General features: G+C 37.1%; 2 protein-coding genes across 3 annotated transcripts in view; one reads left to right on the top strand and one right to left on the bottom strand.

The window, feature by feature from the left end:
• Positions 1 to 8,391: 8,391 nt before the first annotated feature.
• On the bottom strand, positions 8,392 to 17,157 carry LOC107718284 (SUMO-activating enzyme subunit 1-like). Of its 2 annotated transcripts, none has more exons than XM_016525293.1 (9): positions 16,806 to 17,116; positions 16,426 to 16,537; positions 15,880 to 16,053; positions 12,737 to 12,882; positions 12,554 to 12,653; positions 12,336 to 12,441; positions 10,744 to 10,888; positions 9,641 to 9,710; positions 8,392 to 8,754 (listed from the first exon to the last, which is right to left on the bottom strand). In XM_016525293.1, the coding sequence occupies exons 1-9, from the start codon at positions 16,904 to 16,906 to the stop codon at positions 8,662 to 8,664; spliced, it is 1,047 nt and encodes a 348-aa protein (XP_016380779.1). In that variant the 5' UTR covers positions 16,907 to 17,116; the 3' UTR covers positions 8,392 to 8,661. The 2 variants fall into 2 exon arrangements, with proteins under 2 accessions (XP_016380779.1, XP_016380780.1); XM_016525294.1 differs by having other exon boundaries at positions 8,669 to 9,524; positions 16,806 to 17,157.
• A 942-nt stretch (positions 17,158 to 18,099) lies between these two features.
• LOC107718283 (zinc finger CCCH domain-containing protein 4-like) overlaps positions 18,100 to 24,408 on the top strand; it is a 15,389-nt gene continuing 9,080 nt past the window's right edge. The window contains exons 1-2 of the mRNA XM_016525291.1: positions 18,100 to 18,369; positions 21,407 to 21,638. Of these exons, the coding sequence (XP_016380777.1) occupies positions 18,290 to 18,369; positions 21,407 to 21,638 (312 nt within the window). The 5' untranslated portion in view covers positions 18,100 to 18,289. The remainder of the gene's footprint in view (positions 18,370 to 21,406; positions 21,639 to 24,408) is intronic.

Raw genomic sequence — 24,408 nt, 5'->3', positions numbered from 1 at the left:
TATTAATAAAACCTTTGGAAAGTAAATATAGTAGTAAATATAATTTGCTACTAAAATATTTTATTTAATAATGAAATATTTTTATATAATGTTTTATGTAGTATATTCATTTTTTAAATATTTTATAATATTATTTATAAGCTTTTGATTTGTCTGAGGTAGATGTAAACGGTTGGCACAAAATAATCGGATATGTTTCAAAATTTTGAATCAGTGCAGTATAAATGAGGCCTAATAGGCCTGCCTTTCTCTTGTTATGTTATTAAAATTATTTAAACAATAATATTTACAAGAAAACCAGTACTGTACTACTTAGTACTGTTAAAAACTTGAAGTAATGTTTACTTAATTGACAAATGATTTTAATATGTTTTAATTTAATTTGATAATATTTATTTAAATATTTAATCTTTTAAATAAACATGTTCAATAAATGTGAAAGGTGTGGTAGCTCTGACCTTTCAACATTGTGTCCATATTATCCATCTCGCACCTTTCTCTGCGTTTAGCTCATTCTTTCACTGTCACTCTCTAATTTTCCTTCTCTTTCACTTTATCCCCCCTCTGAGGAGTTATTTTTAGCGGATGACTCATAGCAGCTGTTGACGAGTAATGTGCTGCCTCTCCTGACTCCACTTTGCAGACATTGTCTGGGAATTTTGTACCATCAATACATTTTATTCTTCTTGTTTTTATTTAGGTACAGACCGGGAACTCTCCAGCCTCAGAGAAAGGCCGCTTCCACTGCCTGATCTGCTAGCAGACAGCCAGAGCTCCTCCGAAGACTCGACATCCAGCAGCTCTACCAGTGAAGACGATCCCAGGCTGGAGGAGCAGGCGGTAGAGCGGGTGGCCATACAGCTGAGGACTATTGGAGATGAGATGAATGCTGTTTTTCTTCAGAGGGTAAGGATCACGTTTGTCTAGTTGTGGCAGTTTAAATATGCCACTGCTTGTGCCAAAGCATCAAGTGCGTCATTAAACAGGCAGTGTCTGTTTGTTAATATGAGGGAGTGTGGCAGGGCGTGCTCAGATGTAGCCTCCAGTGGGTCTTCTAGTAAATGGATCAATATGATATTCACGAGCCTGTAGTGAGTGTTGTGACTGGAGTCGAGTTTCCAGTTGTGGCTGAACTTAATAACCTTCCCTCTCTCCCTCCCTCTCTCTGTCTCTCGCGCTCTGGATCCCTGTTGTATCATGTGAGGAGCTAGTCGGTGAAGCGAACAGGAGTAAACAGAGGCTAACCTCCCCTCCCCCAAAGCCAATCCCACCTCCCCCTTGTCTCCTCAGACAAACACACATGACGTCACCGCTTTGCCTCAGTGTTCAGCTCTCTGCTCTTTTATTTACCTATTTTTAAGTGCGTGCGCCATTTTTTATGTGGAGCCAATTGCTTTTACACATTCGTCCCAGTTTCCCGCACATGCTTACACACCTGCACCGACACACGCGATGTAATAAAATCCAGTATGTCTTGTCGAGGCAGCTGCCGGCCCGGTCACGTGCAGAAAGTCTGCGACCTGTGGTGGGGCCTCTCTGAACTTTGATACCAGTGTGTTTTTACTGGATGATGTCTTTGTTTACTGAAGCCGGCAAAAGAATGACATGACAGGGACTTCCCTAGCAGGGCAACAAAAGCTCAGTGTGAGTGTGCAGCATGCAGGCTCACATATACCGTTCTCTTTCACTGTCAACATGTGAGTCTGGCGGACCACAGATCCTCCTCCCGCCCTCTTGAACTCAATCACTTCTCTGTTCCTTGGCCTCTTTGGTCCCCTCTGTAGTTTGAGCCTTCAGTCATCCAGACACTTTCTCTTGGACAGTCTTGTATCTTCTTCATCTTTATCTCTTTCACCTTCCAGGGATCCTCATCAAAATTTTAAAATCATGGACTTTAATGAAATCTTAAAAAGTCATGGAAGTTTATCATAAATAGAATTTGTCAGTGAACTCTTTTATATAGTATTTATTATGGAGATGTACAAAATCTAAAAAAGTCATGGAAGTTTCTATAATAAATATAATTAGTTAATAAAATGTTTTATTATATAATATTAATCACAGATAGAAGAGGTGGAAAAAGCTAATTGCACAAAGTCAAAGTTTCGAAATTTGGTTTCCACACGGGGAAGGAACTGAGGCACAGACCTAAATCGACTTTGCTTCATACACTTGTGGAAAATAAGTGCGCTTAATAGTATTCAGTGTGCACCTGTAGTGAACTTCAAATCTCAAGTATATTACTGTAACTGTATTTGAAGATAAAATTACACCACGTAAGTGTACTTAGAGAGTACATGACTACTCTCCCAGTTTCACAGACAAGGCTTAAACCTAGTCTCAAGACTAAAATGCATGTCTGGGCTGTTTTAACTGAAAGAAACTTGCACTGATTGATCTTAAAATATGTCAGTGCCCTTGTTTTGTCTCGAAATGCACACGAGTAATGTTATTTTTTTAAGGCACGTTTATAAATGATACTTAAATGTCCTAATTGAACTATGGCCTAATCCTGGCTTAACCTAAACCCTGTCTGTGAAACCAGGCCTATATTTCATAACACTTAAGTACGCTTAAAAAGTGCACTTTGTAAGTTTTACTTTAAAGTACATTTTAATAATCTTTTATCATGCTTTAAAGAAGTACACTTATTTTGATGTGTTGACTAACATACTAAAGCACATGTAAGACACTTACAGCAATTTTAACTGTAGAGAGTTATTTGATATTAAATACAAGTTAATGTATTTTATGTACTAAATTGCATAAATTAAGATTTCAATAGAAATGACATTGAAGTATATTTAGTTTACCATAAATGTTTGCCAGTACATTTAGCAGTACACTTATTTCAACGACTATAGAAATAAATATTCAATTACATATCAAGATGTACTACATTATTTAATTATGATTAAAATGCAATTTAGTGTCCCAAAAAAATTGCATTCAGTTTACAAGTATTTTATTATATTAAAATTAAGTATTATTTCAATAGTAATACTCTTTTTAAAAGTATCCCAAAGTGTACATCTTTTTCACAATGGTAGGCAGATGACGAGAGCGAAATCTGAAATCTAAGTAGGTCAGCTGTTTGGTTCTACAGTCCCTGAGCACTTAGATGCAATGTACAAAAACAAGTTTTACTGTGCCTCTTATGTTCCCTTTCGCTTTTTGCATTACATAAAACAGACGATGAGCTCATTCTCCTTGCATCTTTGTTTCAGAATGCCGCTCCACACCGGCAGAACTGGAGAGGCCTGTACCGTGGGCTCGTTGTGTTTGTCGCTGACACCATCAATGCCCTCTACCAGCACGGCCTCAGATAAACAGACGGGTTACGTCACAGGAAGAGTGCAGGCACTCTCCTGCCGACCACTTAAAGACTCTGGGACTTTTCTGCAGGATCAGATGTCAAGTTTGTTTCTTTATCTGTGATTTGTTTGTTTGTTCATCTTTTTCCATGGATTCTCATGTAGCATTAGTGACTGAAGTGTGTGTCCCGGTATAGATGTCAGTAGGAGTGCGTGGCTCTCTGCGCATTTGCGTACTCTTTTGCATCTTTAACTGCAATGCTGGGAAGTTACATTAAGCCGGGTCGCTCTCAAGCAAACAGATTAATGAGATCTGCGTAGCGCCTCGGGCCCAGAAGTGCTTTATGTGTCGTCGGTTCTCCTCTCAGCTGCCTTACAGGAGCAATATCTGCGCTGCACTATCAGTCACCAGTGGCGCAGGCCACACACCCGCACACCATCAATTGAAAACGGGTGATAATCGAGATAATGGAATGCTCACATACTATATACTAATGGAGCACAGTTGGATCGTGCCTTGCTAATGGCGTTTTTCAGCCCTTTGTGTACTAAAGCCATCAGGGACAATCACTGCATGGTATGCGGGTTAACCGACCTTGTTGCCCCCTACCTGAATCTACACTTCGGGACACAAATTTGCCACTTAATTCAAAGCTTGGTCACCTCCAATGGAGGTATGGGAGTGAGGCTGGAAGCCTTGTGGGAAAGCCAGACCACTAGTTATTGAAATGGCTGGAGAGCAGTGTTAATATTTGTATGGATTACACATGTACATATTTTGTGAGAAAAAAAGGACAGGATAGAATAAACAGGGAGTTTTGTTTGTATATTTTGATGAAATGACCTTAAAGTACTTAACATTAAGTTCCTTTTCTCGGTTTCAGTTTTTTGTTCTTCAAATATTTTTTGGACCAACACTGGAAAGCAGTTGTTTTAAAAATCCAGTGGATTTCTACCTATTTTCAACGTATTTCGATTTAAATAAAGTGGAGTCCTGTAAAAAAAAAAAATCCCGATTAAAATGTACTTTGCGAATAGAATTCTCAAGTAAATATTTGAGAAGCACAAGCTAATTTATTTTCTATGTCCATCATTTGTACTTTTGGTTATTTTGATGATTTGTTATTGACAAATACTTTATGCATTAAGCATGGAGGTATTCATTAGTGTTGTGTTTTATGGACCATATATCTCTTTAACTTATTTGTCGACATTCCCCTGAAGGTTGTCAAATAAATCCATTCATATTTTTTCTGCTGCAATTTATTTGTCTACATAAAGGACTAAACTGAGCCAAAATTCCATCATACTTGAACAAACGTGTTCTCTATGAATCGATGTCAGATCCAGGTCTGTCTGGGATTTTTATAACACCGTTATGGGTTTCATACGCTTCCTTCAGAAACCACATTTGAAAAACTGTGGCAAGTCGGTGGGAAAATTCTCTTAACCACTCACATTTCTGCTTGCATTGGCTTTGTAATGTCGGTACAGAGTTTTCATGGCGTATTGTGGAGCAGAGATGTCTTTTCCTGTGGCTGCCTGTCTCATGACTTCCTGAAAAACAGTTGTGCGGTCTCTTTCCTGTGGCCACCTTGTGACTTCTCTTCGATACACGTGTTCTTCGATGCAGAAAGGCCTTATATGTACTGTCAGATTTACACTAAACTTATGTCACTCATTTTCTAGCTTTGTAATTTTGCCATTTGGAATTTTCTATGTAAAATTTCTATATGAATTTTGTATTGTTTTTTCCTTACCATTTTCAATAAATATGAGAATTACAACAGTGTTTTGATGTTTTTTTTTCTGTATGATCATCCTCACAAGTTAAATGCACAATTTTCAAAAACTATTCATAATGGTTGGTCAAAATTGTTAATAAAGCCCATGTGATCCAGTCAATAATATATTAGATTAAGGGTCTTCAACATGGGGTCAACAGTTTCAAACAAAAACACAACATTTTAGAAGTTTGTTTCCTTGACGGGAATAAAAAAAATGTCATTGATTATCTCACAACTCGACAATTGCGAGTTTATATCTCACCATTCAGAATTGTGAGACAAAAAGTCACATTTATATTTTTATTTCTTATTTATTTTTTATCCTGTGGCAGAAACAAGCTTTCAAACAATATTAATTCAAACAAATTCGAACTTCAAACAAAGATAAAAGTTCAACTAAATGTTTCAATTTCCCTTCCACATTAAAATAAAATGAAACATTTACTAAACATTAATAAAAAAACAAGTTAGTGTATGACTCTTTATGTCAGTAACAAATATTTTAAAGGCTTTGCAATGTAATCATCATTTCAAAACATGTATATTATTACATGCAAAAACATGACGATACTATATGGTTTAGGCCAGGCCTAAAATGCATCATTCAGTTTTATGCAACAGGGGTCTTGGTTCCAAATTTTTATCAATTAAAGGATCTTCGGCCTGAAGAAGGTTGCATTAAACAAACAGAACAAACCTTCTCTTATGTGTATTTCATCCGATATAGTGTTGGGACTGTTTGACTGTACTCATGTTGAGAACAGTCAACGAGAACAACATGAGTCTTATCAGAACAAGATGTGATAGATTGTTATGCTCTGATTTGCGTGTGCCCAGAACATTTCCCATGCAGGACCATTCAGACTTCACCAGAGTGTTCCTAAAAGAGCTGTTGATCATTTGAGGGCTGATCTTTCTCCCGTCACATGTTTATGCATTTTATAGCTGGGAGCAACAGTAAAAACATCTCGCCTTCGGGATTCCTTCACGATAAGAGGAAGGTTGCTTAATTAATGCTTAAGCTTAACGCAGCATCCGTAATTAATCCTGCTCTCTCCTCAGCTAGAGAAAGAGCAGTGGATCTTAATCAGTCAGGGCCTCTTTACAGCTGAGGCGGTTGTTTCTTTTCTCACTATATTGGCATTGGCAGCGATGTGAAGTACTTAAGTAATTGGACTTCATTACAGTATTTCATTATCTTGGTGAATTTGTACTTGAGTACCATTGAAAATGAGTACTTGTACTCTCAATGACGGGAAAGAAAATACTGTTTAGTTTTGTTTAAAACAACGAATGAAATCCATTTGAATATAAATCGTAAGTGTTCATAATTACAGTCATTTGTCTTGTGAATAGACATTCACACAGTCATCACACTGCCTTTGACCTAAAGCTATGCAATTTAATTATACCTATTGCTGAAGATAAACCAAGCGTCAACAAGGTCAATTATCAGTCTATAAACAATACACCAAATATAAATATAAAATCAGCTGCTGACAATTTCAGGAAACCAGTTTGAGGATATTGGTTTCAGTTTAACATATGCTCGTGCCTTATATTAGGACCTAAAGAAAATGTTGACTATACAGGTTGTTTAACAAAGTAATTTTGAAGTCGTTACGCAACAGAAGTAGCGACATCTTTTCAGAAATGGTCTTGGATCTTTTCTTCTTTTCTTTGAAATCATGTTGGTAGAGACATCCTGTTTATTGTGGAAGTTTTACCTTTTAGTGAACTTTAGATGTCTTGTTATAATCTTTTCCATGCTGATGCTTAAATCTGCAATGATAAGAATCTTTAAAAAGTTTGGCCACCTTATGGTACCTAGTAACCCATGTTTCCACTGTCAACGAACTGAAAAAATCAAAAACAGTTACAAGACTTGCTGCCACTCCCACTTGAGCACCTGCTCAACCAGTCTGACCAGTCTTCTCATCTGACTCAGACTGACTCACTGATGCAGTGTTATGATTTAAGGCACTCGTTTATTATCCATTTAAGGCCCTAAGTCCTGATTTTGCATGTCTGCAGCGCAGTCGTAACATATTCAAACATCATAATACACTTCAGCTGAAAGGCAAACAAATGTGATACATTTGGTACTATTTGATTCTATTACTGTTAGGGATGTAACGATTAACCGCGAGCCAGTTGAAAATCGATTTAAATATGTGACGATTCAAATCGGTTGAGATGCTAAACAAATCGCGATTCATTTAGGGGTAGTTTATGAATCCATGTCTGAGGGGAACTTGCTGTCTTTAGAAAAGTTTAGATGCAGGGCTCTACAGTGCGACTATTTCAGTTGCATTTGCGACTGAAAACTACTGCGTGCGACTATGACATTTTTAGGAGCACCAGTGCGACTGACCCGATCATCATCATACTTGTGATTGCGCTGAGGGGAGCTTCAAAGGTTTCTACTTGTTTTTTGCAGCGTTGAGTAATGTATCACAGACGTATCTCATGAATCCTTTCATAAGCAAAGTGTAGACAGGGTGTACATAAGAGATTCATTGCGCAGTGATAGTGTTATATTTCAATTTCACAAAGAAATGTGCAGCATTTTGTCCAAGCAATAATAAAAGGACACATTTAATTTATAATTTGTCTTAAATCTCATTTTGTAAAAAAATTATAATAATAAAAAATCGTGAATTGAATCGAATCGTGAAATCAAAATCGTGAATCGAATCGTGAGTTGAGTGAATCGTTACATCCCTAATTACTGTACACGAGGCCGTAGGTTTAGCATGTGTTTGGACTATCAATCGTATCGAATGTTACATTGCGTTCTTTAGCATTCCTTTTTGTCTGTAACTGGACAGGCAGGATCATTTCTTTCTACGAAAACCTAAAACTCAAAACATGAGATCCTACTTGCCTCGGGGGTCATAAACCCTGCAGTACCACTGTACCAGTCCAGTAAATGACATACCTGGGGTGAGCTAATAAAAGTACTTCCCATTACGAACGTCACCAAAAAAAAACCTAGACCTGGCAAGATGCGCCTCAGGCTTTCACTACTATATCAGAATGATAACAAGCATCGGAAAATCCACCCGGCCTCATTTCAGAGCGGGGCTGGGATGATTTGTGTGGTTTAATTTTCAGAAATAAATGGCTCAAGGGAGCATCTGACATTTTTGCATTCATTTTAAATTCCCTTTAAAGTTGTTTGCCTCATTTTTTGCAATTTAGCATCACGGAGGATAGCGAAGAGACCTTTGGCAACAGATTAGAGGAAATTATTGAAATCGATGATGCTAAACAATCCAAAACAAATTTATGTTCTACTGGGCTTTTATTATTTTAATACAAAACATAGAAATCACATAACCTTGGTGAAAAACGTGTGTACATTAATATTTCAGAGTGTGTGGACAAAATGTTCTCGTTGCTCTTGGCATCAGTTGATGTGTGGCATACTGCTACGCAAAGGTACTGTCCAAAAGACAGATTTTGATGCCTGCGGCCACTGGCAGAAGATGAACTCCATGGTGTTTCGAGAGCACACATGCATTGCCACACATCTCTCCATATTCTCCAGGGGCCACTTATTTGGATCCGAAGTAGTCGACCACCCCGCTGCCCTTCAGGCCGTCGAAGAAGAAAAAGTTCCTGTGTGGAGCATCTCTCTGAGACAGTGCCTGTCGAACACATGCAAACAAATCTTCAGACACGTCAGACGCCAAAGACCTTGAATTCTCTAATTAACTGCTTTAATCGAACGCATCAGACTCGTTCTCCATTGTGGCGACAGAGACTGATGGGCGAGGGGCAGCGAGAAACAGAGAGCCATATGCGAATTGCAGCCTGTTTCATCATGCAGGGAGATGGCGAGACAGCCTGGCTTCACTCCACCGCCATGTGGGTTCAAGGCCTGCCCAGCCACCGCCTCTGAGACAACGGCGTTCACTCCATCACCCCACTCAGCCCTGATCCCCACCCTCACGAAGACCCCACCGCATCCCGGTCCGGGCTATGACATCACCCTCCAAGAGAGATATTGACGTCTACCATTTACCGTATTCTGTTGTGTGCAACTGGAGCAAATATGTGTTTTTACATGGCCTACACTACAACAGATCCCCTTACTGTCCATAATCCAGGTGTTATTATCCACTCAAGACTGACTGATTACATCACTACACTTTAGCTCATTTCATCTCGTTCGGTTTATGGAATCATATGAGAAGATTTCAGGCACTCTCCGCTGGATTTCATCAGTGACCGGAATATTACCTCGTCATTTCTGGCATTTATACACCGTCAACAGATAAAACTTTTGGACTTAGCCCAGATTCTGATGGAGAGGGCAGCTGCCATATGCTTCTCACTGCGCCTCATCAGAAAAGTCACTTTCGCAGCTAGTGAAAACGGAGGGTTTCATGGTTGCGTGGAGAACCAGATTGAAAGGCTGTATGGAGGGGGAAAAGCAAAGCTAGAAAATTTCACATTTCATGTATAAGTAGGACGAAAAAGTGAAAGACACCAAAACTACAATGAAGACTGTAAATGGATCAAAGATCTCACCTTGACTATCTCTTGTCCAAGAACTCCTCCAACTACAGCGCACACTGGGGCCATCTCAGAGAAACAGTAACTGTGAGGACCAAACACACGGCAGGAGTTGTAGTTAAGTTGGAGAGAAAAGCCCAAAGTATACTTCAGTTTTTATGCATATGGTTTGTTCAGATCATGTTGGAAAGACTGTATTTATAAGTTTAATGCACATGAACCCAGTGTTTCCGAGTTGGAGACGTATCAGTGAGAAAACATGGTGAACATAATAGATGTAACGTCTATATTGACTGTAAATTTGTTAAAATTAATGAAATTATTATTTTAATTTCCAATAAAACTACCTAAATTGAGTGTTTTCATTCGTTTGTTCTTGTTCCAACTAATCAATTTATTTTTCGAGTGTGAAACTGGCTAGGCAAGTGTTGCCACCTTTTGGAATAACTAATTTGCGCAAAAAAAAAAACAATGTGCATGTGTCACCATATATGAGCCTATTAAGCTGATGGCAAAATGTATGTTACACACACTGTATGTCTACCCTAGCATATGTGTAACAAGCAAATATATTTCGAGCTAAAGTAATAGGATAATGGTATTAAGAACGGGTTGACTAGTCATTAAAAAACCCCAAATAGATGATTTTTTTAATCCAGGTTTTTTTTCTTACATATTTTAGCAGTGGTGTTTTTAATTAGCATGCTGTGCTTCAGTTTTTAGCTACAGTGTGCATGAAGTCTCTCTCAGAAATTCACTACAGCCATGATATTCAGGTGAGTGTGTCTGGACGATACATTGCATCTCAGTTTTTTTTTTTATTGTTTTTAACTCCACGCCAGAATCTGCATCTATTTTGACAGTTTTTAAGATGGCGCACATAGTTAAAAATAATCCATCTTTTAAAAAAGCCTGCATTCAGTTCCGTTCTGCTGCACTCTGTCTACTTGAGAGAAACACCCAGTCGGGGTCTGGTGAACCTGAAACCAGACATATTATTATGTTCAACTAGTTGTTCATGAAACCCACCCACTAGTTTTTCACATCCCTGGTTAGTAAGAAAAAAAACATGTTGGAGAGAATGAATGTGAACACCGTGTTTCTGCGTCTGTAAGTACCTGACAAAGGTATTGGGAAGAAGTTCAGAGCTCAGACCCATGGTCTCAAGAACATCATCACGGATTTGCAAGAGCAGCTGAGAGTCTTCAGCAAAGCTGTCTGGCTGAGGATCATGACCTTTATCTGTACGAAACTTCAGAAGCACTGTTGGAGGAAGTAAGAGAGAATGAGTGGGGAAAGAGTGGGTTTTCCACATTTAAACAGGACGTAAGTGGAGGAGAGATGTGTTTGAAGATTTGTGTAGCACGTGAAAAGGCATCAAGCCCCTTTAGGCTATTTTCCAAAGTATCACTTCCCCTTTTTTACTGCCCACCAACTACAACACAATGAACCCCAGCCCACTGCATTTCCACCTGGCAGCGTAGCACATACACTTACATCAAAAAAACACACACCCACTCATTCGTGTTATCTCACTCTATCTAGCACATAGATTAAATTTTAAGTTTCATAGCTGAATTTCTTGATAGAATTTTCTCCAGATTGTGAAAACAACATCCGAGGGTTTGGAAAAAAAATCATTGACCTAATAGTCGCACCACTGGGGTGATAAAACCTCAAATAAATCAGTGAGTTAAGACAGAGGAAACGGCTCTTCCTCAAAAGTTGTTTGAACTGATGCGTGGTATTTTTGAGCACAGCAATGCACTTAAAGTCTTGCTTCAGTGCACAAATAGGAAGTGTTATTTTTTCCATAAATGTAATACTAGATGTTTAGGGAGGGGCGGAGGTGCAGTCAGAGTCTGTTATAATGATAGAGAGGTGCGGAGGTGGCATGTTTTGTTTTTGAGAGCCACTGCACATGACTGGCCATGGACAGCCTGTGATGGAAAATGAGCCAGTCTCAGTGAGGACACCAGGTGAGCACTTGTATAAAAAGAGAAATGTTGACTATAATTACACAGATCAACAGGCCCTCCCCCTGATAACGGTGTACGACAGACTGGAGGAGGAAACTGCAATGTCTTCAGCTGCCTGAAAAGACTGTAACAAAACTAACCACTTAAGCCACTGTTTGCACCTTGTATAGTATATATAATATTGTTGCTATTTTTGTTGATTATCTGTGTTAACTGAATGGATGTTTGTGCTTCACATGATCTATCAGTAAAGTTTAACATTAATACTTTTATTCAGAAATGACACATTGAAATTATCATAAATGACAGTAAGGACCATTTACAAAAGATTTCGATTTCAAATACATGCTGTCATTTTGAACTTTTTATTAATCAAAGAATCCTGAACAAACTGGATCACGATTTCCACAAAAACATTGATAATAATAAGAATTAATGATTTCTAAAGGAAGACTGGAGTAATGGCTGCTGAACATTCAGTTTTTCCATCACAAGTAATAAATTATATTTGAACATATATTAGAACAGAAAAAGTAATGTTAAATTAGAATAATATTTTTAAATTTTACTGTATTTTTGATCATATAAATGCAGCCTTGGTGAGCATCAGAAACCTCTGGAATATAGTATGTACCTGAAGATCATCCAGTAAACTGCACAATTTAGGAAGGAAATTCCCATTTACTGAACTTTTTCATGAGTTATTGGATTAATTAAATGTAAAAAAATACCTTGCAGAAGGAAGTAGTCTACGGGAATGTGCTTCAGATTGTTTTTGGCCTTCTCATTAGTACAGTCAACCTCCAGTGCTGCTTTGAGAGAGCAGAAACTGACGGTCTATATAAAGAGAGATGGAGGTTATCTTATTAACTTAACTTTAAAGGGTCATAGATGTGACTGAAAACTGAGATATATAGTTAACAGACACCAAAGCCGCCAAAACACCCACCTTTTTCACCATTGTAGTCTCACTGGGGTCAACCTTCGGTTTCTTTGCCTCAGGACCATCATTGGCCTCATTAGACCCTTTCACCACTTTGGGCTTTTCTCTGGCAAGTTTGAATGGGATCATCAGTTTTTTCCACATGAAAATCAAACACAGCCACCTTTTCATCCACATTTCCTGACTTACTCTACATAGTGATGCTCCTGGCCAAGGTCAGAGAACATGTATCCATGATAACCATACACGTCTCCACAGAAGACCTTAATGTTCCTGGAGGCACAGAGCTGGTCCACTCGCACCATGAGGTCTTTGGAGCACCTGGTCAGACAAACCTGAACAAAACAATGTGCATTAATATGTGGTTGTTTTCAAACCAGTGACCTTGATGGGTCCTTAAAACACATCTTATGGGTACAACCAGAAACAGAACAAAGGTTTGGCAATGACAGACAACTGACCAGAACATTGGCACTCTTATCCAAGGTCCCAAACCTCTCACACCCCCAATTTTGGGTTTGAGATAAGAATGTGGTGGTGTATTAATAACCATTTGAGATACAGATGACATGTGCCATGATGCGTTAACTGGGTGGATCTTCAAGGACAGATGAATCATCACTTTATCTGTTGACTTGGGTTTGTTTACTTTCCTCATCAGAACACCACCTGTAACCTCATTACTTAAAGTACACCTGAAGTGAACAGGTTATCTAAGCAGGCCTTTTTCAAAGGATGTTCAAAGGTTATGCAATCCACAACTGAATATCAACAACACTTCTCGGAAATACTGTTGCAATGAAGTAGTGCCCTGAGGAGTAACACCTTCACTAGTTCATCTGGGACCAGGGTGCATGGAGAAACATTATGAAACATGTGGCGAGACATTGTCTTTTGACACATTCTTCCTGTCAATATTATGTGCCTCCAGGCAGCCAGACGTCTCAAAAGAGCATATCTTTATCAAGCAGTGACCCCTAGAGGATGCAAAGAAGAAACAAATCATGCCACAAAGGAATATTAATCAGAGCTACCAGCAGCTACCATATGCCTCCACTAAATAGCTGCCACTTGGCATTACATGACGTTTGTGCTGGCAAATCTTTATTCAATTTAAGCTCTTGGCTTTAGTCCTCCGCTATCTTCAGTCCTTCAAAATGTACACCCCAGTCAGGCTACTGTGAACAGCTCCTTATGAAAACCTAGCCCTCCACCCGCTCCCGACATGAAGGCTTCCGGCTTGACCTTGTCCAGGAGCTCCATGTTTGTTTTCTATTGGTGGAATGGACTGCCAAAAAACAGCTGACTTTACATAAATATTCAACTCTTGGAACACAAAAAGAAAATTTTTGAAGGATATATGCTGGCCACTATTTTCTAATTAATGAAAGTGAAGTAAAATTACAAAAAGCACTTTAAAAGTATCATAAAAGTGGTCAATATGACTATATTCCAGGTCTTCTGAATCAATATGATAGCTTTGTGTGAGGAAGAGACTGAAATGTAAGTTTTCTGGAGAACTTTTATGGCACTTCTGATTCATTTTTAAAGCTTGCGACCTCCTGTGACCATTAACTGTGATTATGGAAAAGAATGATCGGTACATTATTCAACTTTTCTTTCTTTCTTTTCTTGTGTGCTCCACAGAAGAAAGTCATACAGGTTTGGAAAAACATAAGTGATGCTATATACTTGTTCTTTTTCTCAGCCCAAAATTATTATGCATGATAAATCACAATTAAAAGTCATAGATTATTAAATGATAAATCAGAATTATGGCATACTAAGTCAAAATTATGACATATTTAATAACACATTAATTATAAATAAATGATAACATAAGTCAATTATTAAATCAGTTGAAATTGTCATACAAAGTTATAAAAAGATATAAAGTCAAAAAATTGAGAAGTCACAATTAGAACATAGAAAGTTACAATTGATTTAAAAAAATTATTTGCCATAATTACGACTTCATCTCAATTTCAACTTTTCATTTAATTGACTTAGCATGCCAATTTCAACTTTTTATTTAATAATTGACTTAGCATGTCTATTTCAACTTTTTATTTCATTATGACTTAGTATGTCAATTTCAACTTTTTATTTCATAATTATGACTTATTATTATGAGTATCTCATCATTTCAACTTATGTCATAATTATCAATTATGTCATAATATGATTTACCAAAACATTTTTTTTTTTTTTTTGTGGCAGAAATGGGCTTTCATAAATATAAATTGCTTATTTGTGATTCACACAAAAAATAGATATTTTACCTCAAAACCTGCTCAAGCAATGCCCTGTACTTGTTGCACAAAACATCCCAGTACTTGTTGTCTCAAATGATTCTTTCATGCATGTACAGTTCATCCAGACAATGAATTAATTCAGTGTATTGTTGGCTTCCTCTTGACTAAACTTGCATCGTTTATTAAGAAATCGCCTGAAAATAACACCACACATACACAAGAGAAGACAAAGACATTCACTCACAAAGTTTCCTGTGTAGTATCAAGAGAAGCAGATAAAAGAGAATAGATGATGTTAAAACCCCCCTCCTCTTTTTGTGTCCCACCATCTCTTCCCCCTCCTCCTGAACTCTCACTAGCACTCCCAGAGGGAGGGTTCAGACAGCTCCCAGACAGAGAGAAGATGAAAGACTGCCTGTCTGCGCTTTGAACAGGGTATGTATGCTGACTGCATCTTCCACAGCCAACAACAGAGTCCTGATTTAAAGAAAATATGGCCTGGAACATATCATACGCTTGGAAAAGAGCACACGCTTGGAAAAGTCCAAACCAAGTCTCAGATAAAAGTCTGTGTCTAGATCTGACGTTGGCTGTTCATAGATGGGTTCACACTGAGGTTGAGGGAAAAACAAGGCAAAAAAAGCTACAAACACATTAAATGAAAATTATCAATTGTGTATAGAGACATCTAGTGGACATGAAATGCACAAAGGTAAATAATCTATCAACGATATACTGATTAACCTCTATCACACCTGATGTCAAGCTGACAGTTCCTGTCCATCACACTTTCCATAGAAATATAAAATTTATTATGGGATTTCTGTACAATAAGATTTGCATTGGTATTGCAATATGTACTGTAAAGTTGCACAACAAATTTGGTCCCTGAAAATAAGGATTCTGTTCTATTGTATTTACAATACTCAAGTGTCTCTAAAATATTCTTGTGTCCTTTTTTAGTTGATGAACAATCAGACAGTAGCTCACAACATAAGATTGCCTGTTGGTCTTGTGTATGATTTAGTTATGTTAATATACAAATTATCCCGCAAAACTGCATGTTTTGGCACTCACCGCATCAAACTGGAAGAAAAAGTCATCCGGCTTGCTCTCCACTGCATCAGTGTCTGCCTTCACTTCCACCATTGGGTTGAGTAACTGAGCTCTCTCCAGAGAGGCCTGGGCCTGGTTCTGACCATCTGCATCCACAGGGATCAGGAACTGAGCACGTCTGGACTCCTCTGTCACCTGATTGATGGAAGCCAAATAACACGTAGTTATGTACCTGTTAAGGTGCTTTTATGAGTGGTAAGGAATTATTTACAGGAATAATTCACCCAAAAATCCATACAACCTTATGTCATTCCAACCCTGTTACGTCTTCAGTGGAACACAAAACAAATGTTAAACATCTAGAGGCTGATAGCCTCAGTCACTATTCACTTTCATTGCATCTCTTTTCCATAAAATAAAAGTGCATGCTGCTGACTCTACTGTCATTCTGCCTTACACCTCGTTTGCTGTTCCACAGAAAAAAAGTCAGATTTGGAAGAACATGAAGGACATTAATGATGAAAGATTGAGGTGAACTACCACTTTAAGTCAGTCTATATATGATACCTGCTCATGGTCCAGGAGAGTCAGTCCTTTGACCCCAGCCAAAATAAGGTTCTTTGCTACTTCTGCACCAAGACCCCGGAGACCAACAAAAAGCACCCGTGATCCCCTAAGTCTGAAAATGTAAAGTGTATATGCATGTCCTTTATTATATTGCTTATTATTTATGCACACCTAGTCCAAAAATGCATTCCCTACTACACCATTTTTATTTCAGACTAAAAGCATGAATGCGAAAGATACTCAAATAATGCATTTAAAATCATACTTGTGATTAATGCTAGAAAAAGGTTGTTTGCATTATTCTTAAACAATTAGCCGAAAACACCTTAAAATAATATGAGTACAGTTGTTCTTTATGAACGAAACGGTTATCAACCAACCTTTTTTGAGCATCGAGACCCCAGAGGCGAATCTGACGATCATACTGTGCAGCCTCCTCTTCGCTGATTAAATTGTCTTCTTTTTCGATGGTATCAATCATTTCAAAATATTGCCGTTTTTAATAATATCCTGTAAAGGACTGGCTGAGAGGTTAGTTTGACTATTCTACGCTCTGTTTTTTCTACTGCCCATTCAATGGGAAAGAAACGCCGCTCAGTGATACTCGTTGAGGCGCGCAATGATGACGTGTGAGCGGTGGGATAGCGCCAGATTCAGAACGCAACAATAGACATTTTCCAGCAACTCTAGGTCTTTAAAATCCATCAACTGTGTTTTGTATATGATATTTTGAATTCTTACAATGTATATTTGCATAAATTAATGATTGTGTATGTGTACTGTGTATAGCTCACCCTTGTTTCTAATAAATAATTACATTAATTAACTAAAGAATGGACCACATAGAAATAGAAAAGAGTGTGGTTTAATGTATTATAAGCCAATTATGTTTACGTACATTAACTGGAAATGCTGTCCTTTGCCATTCCGTTGTAATCTAATTACATATAAATGGAAAGAATACAATTAAAAAATATATTTTTAAACATTGTCACGAAATTATTCAAAGTATAATATTATCATACTAACTTGGTTTTCATTTAAACATAATTTAGCAGTGTAATCTACAAAATAGCCTAGTAGTAATCTTAACTATACAAGGAGATAAAATATGTTTACTGAAGTGTACACCACAGTTTATATCATTAAATTATTGTTTACTTGGTGCATGCTCACAAAATACTGGGTAGAATATTGGGATCATAACACCAAGTCCTATCATGCAAAAAAATTAAAATTAAACAGTCTATACAAAACTATTTCAGGAACAATTGAATGTGTCACAGCGTAAATATCTAGGCTAAATAATAACTAAAGCTGCTGTTTACTGGCCATTTAAAACAGTGAATCTCAACCAGGGGGCCTGAGTAAACTTCCAAGGGGACATACAATTATTTTAACCTAACTTAGAATGCAAAAAAAAAAAAAATGCAATCAAGAAACCGAAATCATATTTGTACCCCTCAGTGGCTATTGTTTTTTTTTCCGTTAAGAACATATAGATCTTGAAACTTCAAAAAATCAGAAAATGAATTGTGGAAACGAGTAAAAAAAAAAAAAACGTATTTGCTCTTCGTGACCCGCTCGGTCATTTCCGTGACAGACGACGTCACGTCGCAAAAGCCCGCCCCTTCTCCTCGGAGAAGAAGCGTCGCCATTTTATGTGAATGAGTTTCATTTCACATCGCAACTGTAGGACGGAGAACCTCAGGAACGTTTTCAACCTGTTTCTCTTTTAAACTGTTAGTGGGGAATTGACTACTATGAACTGAATCTCTTCCTAAAGCCAATCAACAAGTAGATCAAAGTCAAGTAACGCATAAGACAGTTGATTTTTTGCACTGAATGTAGTACGTTAGAGGAAATGGCTGTGGAAAGCATGACTGTCCATCCAAACTCCCCAACAGCCAACCACGAACACAACAGTCTTCTCACTGACGAAAGGTCGAGTAATATCATCATATTTCTATCCAACTATTGATTTGTCCTTTGCTTTTTTTTTTTTCAAAAACAAAAAGCACGGGCATTTGCTTTTTTTTCTTTCAAAGGGATTAAAGTCGCATTTTCTGGGAAGCGTACAGAGGTAACGAAACGCCATCTTGAAACGTTACACAGCGCAATTTGGAAGGTCACAAGCGAATCAGGAAACCATTCAGAATATGATCAAATTTACATTTTCAGTAATTTATCGAAGCTTTTAAGCGATCGAAGATCAAGGGGCCACCACTACGCCAAAACATTGCTCCAGTAACTCAGTGTTTTCATCACAGATAGAGAACAGACGGACAAAAGAAAAATACGTTTTTGGTTAATAACATCAAACTAAAATTCGACTTAATGCCAAAAGCAAACTGTATGTAATGTGGTGGGAAAATGGCAAAATACATCCCTGCTAACGCATTTAGGAATTTGTATCTTTAACCATCGCGAGGCCTGAACAACGCTAAAGCTAGCATTGCTAACAGTTAGCAGATGACAACAATTGAAATACAACAACACGGCTAATGAATAGCGACGGACTAGCATGGTTTATAACTTGTCCGCTTGATTAATCATTCTTTTATTTTATTTAATTAGTCATCGAATATTGTACGATTTCGTTTATCTTTACGTAATATCGTTGTTTTCACTAGGCGATGTTAATTTGTAACAGTTTAGCACTTAGCATAAGCGCTAAATGTCACGAGCTACGCACTTAGATTTATTGGAGACGTCACTAAAATGACTTAAATATATGTGCTTATTCCTTTAGTGTTTTGCATGTTTGAGTTTTGCGTTTGTATTTCAGAGTAAATAACGTTAATATAATCATACCGATATATTTTAAAAATAGTAAGTTCTTGGAGTTTACTGTTATTTTGAAAATATTTATTTCGTAAAGCTATTTACGAAATAAATCACATTTTTAACGTCTCCTTAATTTAACTTGCGACATTTTAATGATACGAACTATTAATGGAAATTATTTGTTCCCTTATTTTAAAGTTGTTTGGGCTTGTTAAATACTGTTCCTCAAGTCCTCCACGTCGATTAATTTGTTGACAGTAGAAAATAATGTAGTAACGTATGTTAATAATTTGTTACATATTCCATAATAGGTTCCCCTGTTTTTTTAATATTCTAGTTTTGTTGTGAACTAGTTAGCTTTATGTGCACATACATCCCTCATGAGCCAGTGATTTCTCCAGTGTCTCAAAAGCATTCAAGTTCTTACCAAAACATGAAGCAAAACACAAAGGTGCTTAACCATACCACCATTGTCTGCAAGTGCCCAAAAATGCAACATCTCACCTCCCTTGAAAGTCATTTATGCATAAATTAGTATTTCAGAGTAAGTATTTTCATCTCATTGCTAGAAATTTAAAGGCCAACACATTTGATTTTCTTTGCATGAAATGTGCCTTATTACTTGGATACTTACAGTAAACAAAATTTGTTAAAAATTTTTTGAACTAGAGGTAGTTGTCAAACTGTTTGCCAACACTTTATATAAATAAGCAATCTATTATTTTTAGCAGTTGTCAGTTTCCCCCCAAGGTGCATAATAATATAAGTAAATAATACAAGTGTGGCCCTTATAATATATTGTCTGGTCCGTGTCTGAACATATTTTTTTTTATCACTTCAGTATGTTCTATAACTCGCAGGAGTGAAAGATTATGCATGCAAGTGAAGTTTTGGTTGTTGAGGTCTCTTCACCCTCTCTTAGATAACTGCTAAAGCTTGTAGATTTTTATTCACAACATGTTATAAATTATTGTGGCAGATAGAGACGAAGGGATTTGTAGTTAATGCAGTGATAATTCATTAATTAATTCCCTCTGTAGTACTTTAGGATATTACTAACTGTTCAGAGAAGCAGATGACATAAGTTTAGCCTCATTAAATGAAAGTTATAATTCATACAGTCAATTGAAACAGGAGTTTGTGTATTTATTGTAATTGTGAAAAGCTTTGGAAGAACCTTGAAAAATATCCACATAAGTTGAAGATTTAAAGTTAAGGAAAATAAGTTTTGTCTTTCAGTAAAGTTTATAGAAATGGGTGGATTGTTATGACCCTCATGCAGACTTTAGACTGTTTGTAACATGTCTGGGGGTATTAAATTGTCGTCGTTTGCTGATTGCTTTTTTGTACTAGTTAAAGAGACTGATATACATTATAAGCATTATGTAGATGTGTCAGCTGATTTACCTTCTGTGGTAATAATTTAATCTTGTATTGTTTGAATTATATCTCACCCACTGCTTTGCACTGCAGTTCATCTGGTAGCACATGTGCTCTTGTCAGAAGTTGCATTGCACAGACCTGTTGTTTTTATAGGCCAAAGTTGAGTGATTAGGTGATAATGTTTTGTCAATGCACAATGTAAAAGTGCAGCAGTGCTTCTTTGTCTTATGTGGCAACTCCTTATCGCTGGATAGGAGTTTTAAAGGGCTGACCTGCCTGAATGTAATATTTATGCTGTATAAACTTTTGTGTTAGATCTATAAGCAGAGTGGCTTTGAGTTGTTCTCAGCAGGGCACAAATGAGCAGTGAACGTTTGACACCCTTAAGTGTGAAGATTGAAGCAACTAAATTACAGTATTGCGTCTGTAGATTGGCAGCCTTGTTTATAAAGAGATCTCTCTTGCCCTTCAGCTCTGTGCTCACTGTCTATAGTCTGAATGTTTGAAGATCAGTTAAGACATCTCAATTTGCTTAGTTATCTACACTGTAATGACAAGTGAATTGTTAAAAGCCAGACCAGCGGAAATCATGTCAGAATTAAGAATGAAGGCCCAGCTAAAAAGCAATTAATAGATTGAATGTTCTGTTCTGCACAGTTTATCACAACAGTATCCTTTATGCAAGTAACCAGTTATCATAGACTAAGAAGCAAATAAGAGTTCTCCATTGGCAGTGAGTCAAAGAAAAAAAGTAATTTCCTGCGTAGTCCTGTTCAGAGTTGTGACATTCTTTTTGTATTTTGTCAAACAGGCGAGAAGATGGGGAACTGGAAGAAGGCGAGCTGGAGGATGACGGTGGAGAGGCAGAGATGCCCAGCGGTGAGGGAGCTGATCCCCAGGATAAACCTCGCCGAAGCAAGGAGCACCATGCCAGTGAATCAGATGATGAAAAGTCACATCGGCGGAAGAGAAAGAGAAAGAGAGAGAGAGAGCGTGAAAAAGAAAAAAGGAGGGCCAAGAAAAAGCGTAAATCAAAGCACAAGGTAAGTGTTTTTGTTGTTTTTGAAAATAATTTCTTATGCTCACCAAAGCTGCGTTTATTTGATTGAAATATAGTAAAACAGTTAATATTGTGAAATATTACTACAATATCACTTTCTGTTTTAATATATTTTAAAATGTATTTTATTCCTGTGATGGCAAAGCTGAATTTGAGCAACCTTTCCTCCAGTCTTCAGTGTCACATGATTAGTGGTCGACCGATATGAGATTTTTAATGGCCGATGACGAGGTCAATATTGAGAAATCAATCTGGCCGATATAATACACGTAATTACAGTAAATGAGAGACTTGCAGAAAATTGGTGAAAGTAAATGAACATATATTATGCATAAATATTTATTAAAACCTAAATTAAAAAAATGTAAACAATTGAGGTAACATTTAGTGCAGCCTTTCCTTTTCTTTTGCTGAAACATCCACAAAAAATATATTTATAATACCTAAACAATTAAAATGTAAACAACAGAGGTAACAATTAAATGAACAAGGTTTAGTGCAGCCTTTCTAACATTCATTAATATTCATAAATTATTGTCAAAAATAGTATGTGTAATTCCATGTTTAGTTTACCGAGCAACAGGTTGTTTTAATTATAGAATGGGATAGTTGGTTAATAATAAAGATTTATGTCTCTGATCTGTTTCGTTTTGCTTGTCTGTTTCATTGTAAAAATAATACAAGCCTGAAGGCGTATAATTAAATGCTTGGTTATCAGTATATATAATTAAATAAGACCGGAACATATGAAAAGGTATGCTTCACGTGATATTACGCCAATCATGAGCAATCAAGTACAGCAGATATTCATGAATAAACATGTAAAGGAATTCAAACGTATTATTATTATTACTTAACATAGAGTTTTCATGTCGACCCAGCTTTCATTCTGGAGTGCACCAGCTTTTGAGTCCACCGGAAAACAGTGTCTTGTTTAGAAGTACCCGAGAACAATGTGCATATCTGAGGAAGAGCCATTCGTGGGATTTTTGATTGTTTGTGAGGTAAACACGGTTTAATTTTTTAAAATTCGTTCAAGCACAGTCTCCCACCGGAGCTGCAGCTGGACTGTGGATCTGATGCCTCACAGCTTGTTTGAATAAGACTTTGCTGCACGTTGTTATTGTATGTAACAGAGCGTAGTGTCTAGGGCTGCCCCCATAATAGTCGACTAACCATTAGTCGACGAGAAGAGGCTTGGTCGACCAAAATTTTATTAGTCGCTTAGTCGCAGGAAAAAAAAATTCCACAGGAAGTGGTGAGGTCACGCAGTCCGTGACGGACAGATCGTTAATGGCTGGATTTTGTGGTAATACAGTAACGTTACATCCAAACGCTCGCCTATCATTCATTGACCTCAAATATGGCTTATCATCTGAAATATGTAAGTAGTAGCAAATTTACATGGCCGCTCAATCTAATGTTAACCTAGAAAAATGTGCGCTATTCAAGTGTCTATGCGGAGTGTGAAAGCTGAACAGTAGCAGTAGCAAGTGAGTGCAGTGCAGTTACTTGCTCTTAAAATACTCTGTCATTTTTGTCATACAGATAAGAGTAATACATCTTTTGAATCTGTAAAGCCTCTACGTTTAGTTCACACATAGAGAGTGAAATGTCTACATTCAAATGAAATAATTCAAATCTGAAAAAAAACGAATATTCTCAGATTATGTAATCCGTACGAAACTTGCATGCAGGCGCATCCACTACTGTGGAGATGACGAGTCCGTGTCGCCAAATTCATCTCTTTAGCCGAAAACACTAGTTTATCAATAGATTATTAAAATGTTAATGCAGTTTAATCTTACTGTTTTCCCTGTCACATTCATCATCATTACTTCTGCCGGTGGGCTGTGGCAAGCTTTATGCGTGCACTTGAGTGCTTATTAGGCTATGTTGGCAATTAAAGGCTCATTAGCATGATTTAAATGGCTTATTAATAAACGTGCAATTAGTCGACTAATGCTTAAAATGAACGAATACTAGTCGACCAGAAAAATCTTTAATCGAGGGCAGCTCTAGTAGTGTCACATTAGAAAGTGAATGACGATTGGTCATTTTACTGTCTGTCAGGTGCTGGCTTCACGTCTCAGTGGCTTGTTTTAAAGAGGAATGGTGTCATAATCCATTTTGAAAAACATCGGCCACACGGAAAGACTTAATGACTGATGCCGATATTTTAAAATTCAAAATATCGGCCACCGCGATTAGGGATGTAACGATTCACTCAACTCACGATTCGATTCACAATTTTGATTTCACGATTTGGTTCGATTCAAGATTTTTTTTTTTTTTTTACAAAATGAGATTTAACACAAATTATCAATTAAATGTGTCCTTTTATTATTGCTTAGACAAAATACTGTACGTCTCTTTGTGAAATTGAAATATAACACTATAATAATATACTAATATAGCACTTGTAAATTATTGCTCTTTTGTTGGTTTTGATTGCTTCTATTGTCCTCATTTGTTAATCGCTTTGGATAAAAGCGTCTGCTAAATGACAAAATTTAAATATAATGTAAATGTAAATAACAAAACTAATTTTTTATTTTAATTTTAAAACAAGCCCCAAATCAAATAAATAAGTAACACAAATAAAATAAATCTCTTCATATAAACAAACTAAGGCTTTGTCTGTGCTCTTTCCATTTAAAATTAGAGGCAACCACTGCATTCTAATCTTGATCCAAACAAAGATGCTGCATACATGCAACATGAGCAGTTTTTAAACTAAATTAGATTGTATA

Source organism: Sinocyclocheilus rhinocerous, unplaced genomic scaffold (genome assembly GCF_001515625.1).
Source record: "Sinocyclocheilus rhinocerous isolate Xijiao unplaced genomic scaffold, SAMN03320098_v1.1 scaffold1024, whole genome shotgun sequence".
In the NCBI taxonomy this organism is placed as follows: domain Eukaryota; kingdom Metazoa; phylum Chordata; class Actinopteri; order Cypriniformes; family Cyprinidae; genus Sinocyclocheilus; species Sinocyclocheilus rhinocerous.
The sequence above is the reverse complement of the archived record's forward strand: the minus strand, read 5'-3'. Positions and strand labels throughout refer to the sequence as shown.

What these genes read in the sequence shown, in the direction of transcription:
- LOC107718284 (XM_016525293.1), bottom strand. Translation starts at nt 16,906, where the DNA reads ATGATTGATACCATCGAAAAAGAAGACAATTTAATCAGCGAAGAGGAG. An exon ending in TTTTCTTCCAGTTTGATGCG is followed by an intron (nt 12,883 to 15,879) that starts GTGAGTGCCAAA and finishes TGTTTTGTTCAG; the next exon opens with GTTTGTCTGACCAGGTGCTC. An exon ending in CAGGAGCATCACTATGTAGA is followed by an intron (nt 12,654 to 12,736) that starts GTAAGTCAGGAA and finishes CAAACTTGCCAG; the next exon opens with AGAAAAGCCCAAAGTGGTGA.